Source organism: Anticarsia gemmatalis, chromosome W (genome assembly GCF_050436995.1).
Source record: "Anticarsia gemmatalis isolate Benzon Research Colony breed Stoneville strain chromosome W, ilAntGemm2 primary, whole genome shotgun sequence".
NCBI lineage: Eukaryota > Metazoa > Arthropoda > Insecta > Lepidoptera > Erebidae > Anticarsia > Anticarsia gemmatalis.
Genome location: NC_134775.1, coordinates 11955170 through 11958703, shown reverse-complemented (window position 1 = coordinate 11958703; position 3534 = coordinate 11955170). Strand labels below are relative to the sequence as shown.

General features: G+C 34.1%; 1 protein-coding gene across 1 annotated transcript; it reads right to left on the bottom strand.

Annotated features, from left to right (window-relative positions):
* Positions 1-522: 522 nt before the first annotated feature.
* On the bottom strand, positions 523-1766 carry LOC142985967 (uncharacterized). The gene is made up of 2 exons (XM_076134202.1): positions 647-1766; positions 523-530 (listed from the first exon to the last, which is right to left on the bottom strand). Exons 1-2 carry the CDS (start codon positions 1764-1766, stop codon positions 523-525), a joined length of 1128 nt encoding a protein of 375 aa, XP_075990317.1.
* Between the last annotated feature and the right edge of the window lie 1768 nt (positions 1767-3534).

Sequence of the window (3534 nt, the reverse complement as noted above, 5' to 3'; positions counted from 1 at the left end):
AAGAACTGGACATTTTTGTAACGACTGTACCCGTAAGAAAAAGCGTTATGGACACGTCTTGCTCGGACGACGACTGGCGCGTCACTGTCACACAAATGACAGTTGTATATTTACAAGCGCACGCACACAAAGTGCCGCGCGCACAAGTGAGTTGATATAACTATACTAAGAAATAGAAAACATTAGTTTTATATTAAAATCATAGTGATATATATAAAAGATCACTTTATATAATAAAACTTAAGATAAATCATGAAACAAAATGGAAAAGTAAATTTTACTTCTAGAATATAGATTAGAGATAGTAATTATAAGTAGTTAACTAATAAATGCTTAGGTTGCGATTAGATTTTTTTAAATGGTCTAAATTTTACATTCTTATCCATTTTATTTATTTCAATTTCAGGTAAGCTTTGAATTGACCTTCTGTCAAATCCTTCAGAGTTTTCGGATACATTAGTTAATTCCATAGAGTGATTTATTGAAGTTTCATTACTACTTTTACTATCATTATAACAATGGTTATATATCTGTATACAACAGGATGGGTTAATGCATTTAGCAAAACATTTTTTATATAATTTATATAATGAGTAAATGATAATTATACCAACTATTACATAAGTTAATGTTGAATAGTAATGACCATATTTAATAATGTGAGATTGATTCTTTACATTATTTATTTGGTTTTCTAAACTGTCTAATTTATGCGAAGCTAATTTAAATGATTCTAAATCTATGTTTGTCAATGAAACAGGAGAAATTTCGTGTAAACTGTCATTTAGTATATTACATTTGCAACAATCATCTTCTGTTATATCATAATTGATTGACAATTGACTCGGTAAAATTCTTTTATAAGTATGTGATGGATAGAATTGCAAGGTTCGGAAATACGCAATACAATCATTTTCCAAAGATAACAGGCCAGTGCCTTGCAGAGAATAATCTTTAATATTATGATTACATTTTAATGTTAACTTATTAGGTTTGGATTGGACAAATATGTATTTTCCATTATTTAGTTTTTGCCAAATATTAATGTTACCATAAATAAGCTTATTGTGACAAATATCAGGAAGTGACAAGGTTACTTCCGTTAACAGTTTTGACTCACAGGAAGGGTTATTGATCGTTGACAGAATAGAAGGTAAAGGACATATCATATAATTTGTATTGACACTCTTACAACTAGTTATATCATCTAACATTGCGTAGTTTAATCTATCATCAGTTATTGCTATATAGAGTTTAGATGGGTGAATCAATACATATGTTAAAAAGTTATTACCTTCTTGAGGAGTAGGTAACGGTAGGTTTTTGTACACATTGAACCTCGTAGGGTTAATCAGAGGAATTTGGATTACAAACATAATCTTATTATTATAATAATACGCAATTAATTGTGACAGATCTATAATATTGGTTACACTAACTGCTGGCTGCAACACCGCAGGGTCCTCCGCCCGCGGCGCGGTGGGAGCCTCCCTCGACCACCGCGAACATCCGAAGAGACCTCGCAATCGTCGCCATGCTACTGCTGCTCCAAGCAGTATCACGATGCAGAGAATACTGTAGATCGCTACATAGTGATGTACATCATGGAAACTCACATTTTCTGTTATTGGAGTACTCTGCTTGATTACATCCAATTGGTTCTTGATATTTGACAAATCTTGTCGTTGTAATTTCATGTCACTAAGGTTGAAAACTGATTCATGGAGTGCAGGTGTCAAGTTAACTATGTTGTTGATAGGTGCCATCTCAAATGTGTTTATTTCCGGCAGGACTATCGTTTTGCTTAAACCTTGTCGGTGTCCATAAATACTAAAGTTTTCCGTCTTTATAACACATCCTTGACCTATGTTAAACAAGCCTGCATGGGTCAATTGTAGTGCGGAAATTTGATCGGGGCACAACAAACGTAGTCGACATAATTCACAGCAAGAATATACATAATGATTCATTTTATTTGTTTCTATAAATTTATTTATACACGGCTTAGCTATTGTTTTACATGCTCCAGTCGCTTGCGAAATCAAACAGTAGCTTTCATCATTTTTGATGTTATATATAGGCTTTTGTAAGCTACATAACAAAGTGCCTGGATTCTGTTGTGTACACGAATTGATATCGTTTTCGGTTAATGATAATAGAGCGTCCTTTTTTAAGTTAACGGCAACGTATTCTGATACAGGCACTATCTCGAGCATTTCCAGATCGACTCTATGAGGCACTGGAATGATTTTAAGAATTTCGTAAATATCCCTGGTAATCAGTGGTATTTTTACTTCAAAGATAATGTAGTGTTCTGACATTTTGGTGCGTACTCTAAGTAAATGATAGATCTCTGTAAACTGCATTCCATCTACAGGTGACATAAGATCATTTGGGAGATGACTCGAAATGACATCAATTTCGTGCTTTAATTGCTGGGGTGATATCATGTGCAAGTTGAATTTGCCATGATATATATCGGTAACAGTATCGATTAACTCATCTTGAATGGTTTTCAATTGTAATAATATATTGTTAGCTATTAATGCCGACAAATTAAAATCGGTTATGATAGTGCAATTTTGTACGACAGATTTTAAATGACTTATGGCATTTTCTAATCTGAGTAGTTTTTGCTTGATTGCTTTATGTTGCTTTTCCATGACAGATTCCGTTCTCTTCAACAAATTATATTCTGATTCAACAATAGAGGTTTGATTTTTCCAAAGCATAGCCATATGATTTTGATTTGTTTTTATTGCATTAATGTCTCGCTCATACTTTTCTGCGAAGCGGTCATCTAACACGCCGAACAATGTGTTGGCTAGATATCCGACACCGTTTATGATACCGCGCTTGTATCGCGCACGGGCGTCAATTTGCTGATTCGATAATACACGGTTGTAATGTTGAATTTCTTGGTAGCCGTGACGTAATTGTATGAGGATTCCCTCGCAATGTGACACTGTTTATTTTTGTACATAGTCTGTCTAAGTACTCGATATTCTTTGATAAGGCTTTGAGACCGGCTCAGTATGGATTCATATCGAAATAAACTACTAAATTCCAATCTTCTCGAATCAGATGCATATTATTAATCTTATAAAAAAATATAGTGATTGATTATTCGGAAAGGTTATGTAGTTATATGAGGTATGGGACGAGGTTATTAACGTCATAAAAAATAATAAAAATGTGATAGCCATAGTTGTAAAGTTACATTTTTGTCGAGTAGGTTTTTTCGATGATTTGCTTGTTGTATTTGTTTGTTGCTGATTGTCTGTTTGTGTTGTAGGTTGATGAACTGGTAAGACGGATAGTTTTACAATGGGACGTTTTATGAGTCCATTTTTTGTTTTTACAGTAACGACTCGTACGTGACCATCCTGCCCTGGGTGAAGTGCCATAACTCTTCCCTTAGGCCATTTGCCGGGGGGTGTATTTTGGTCATTTATTAGCACTATGTCGTTAATTTTGATCTCACTTTGTGCTTGTTTCCACTTACTTCTCGCGTTGAGTTGAGTGAGGTATTCT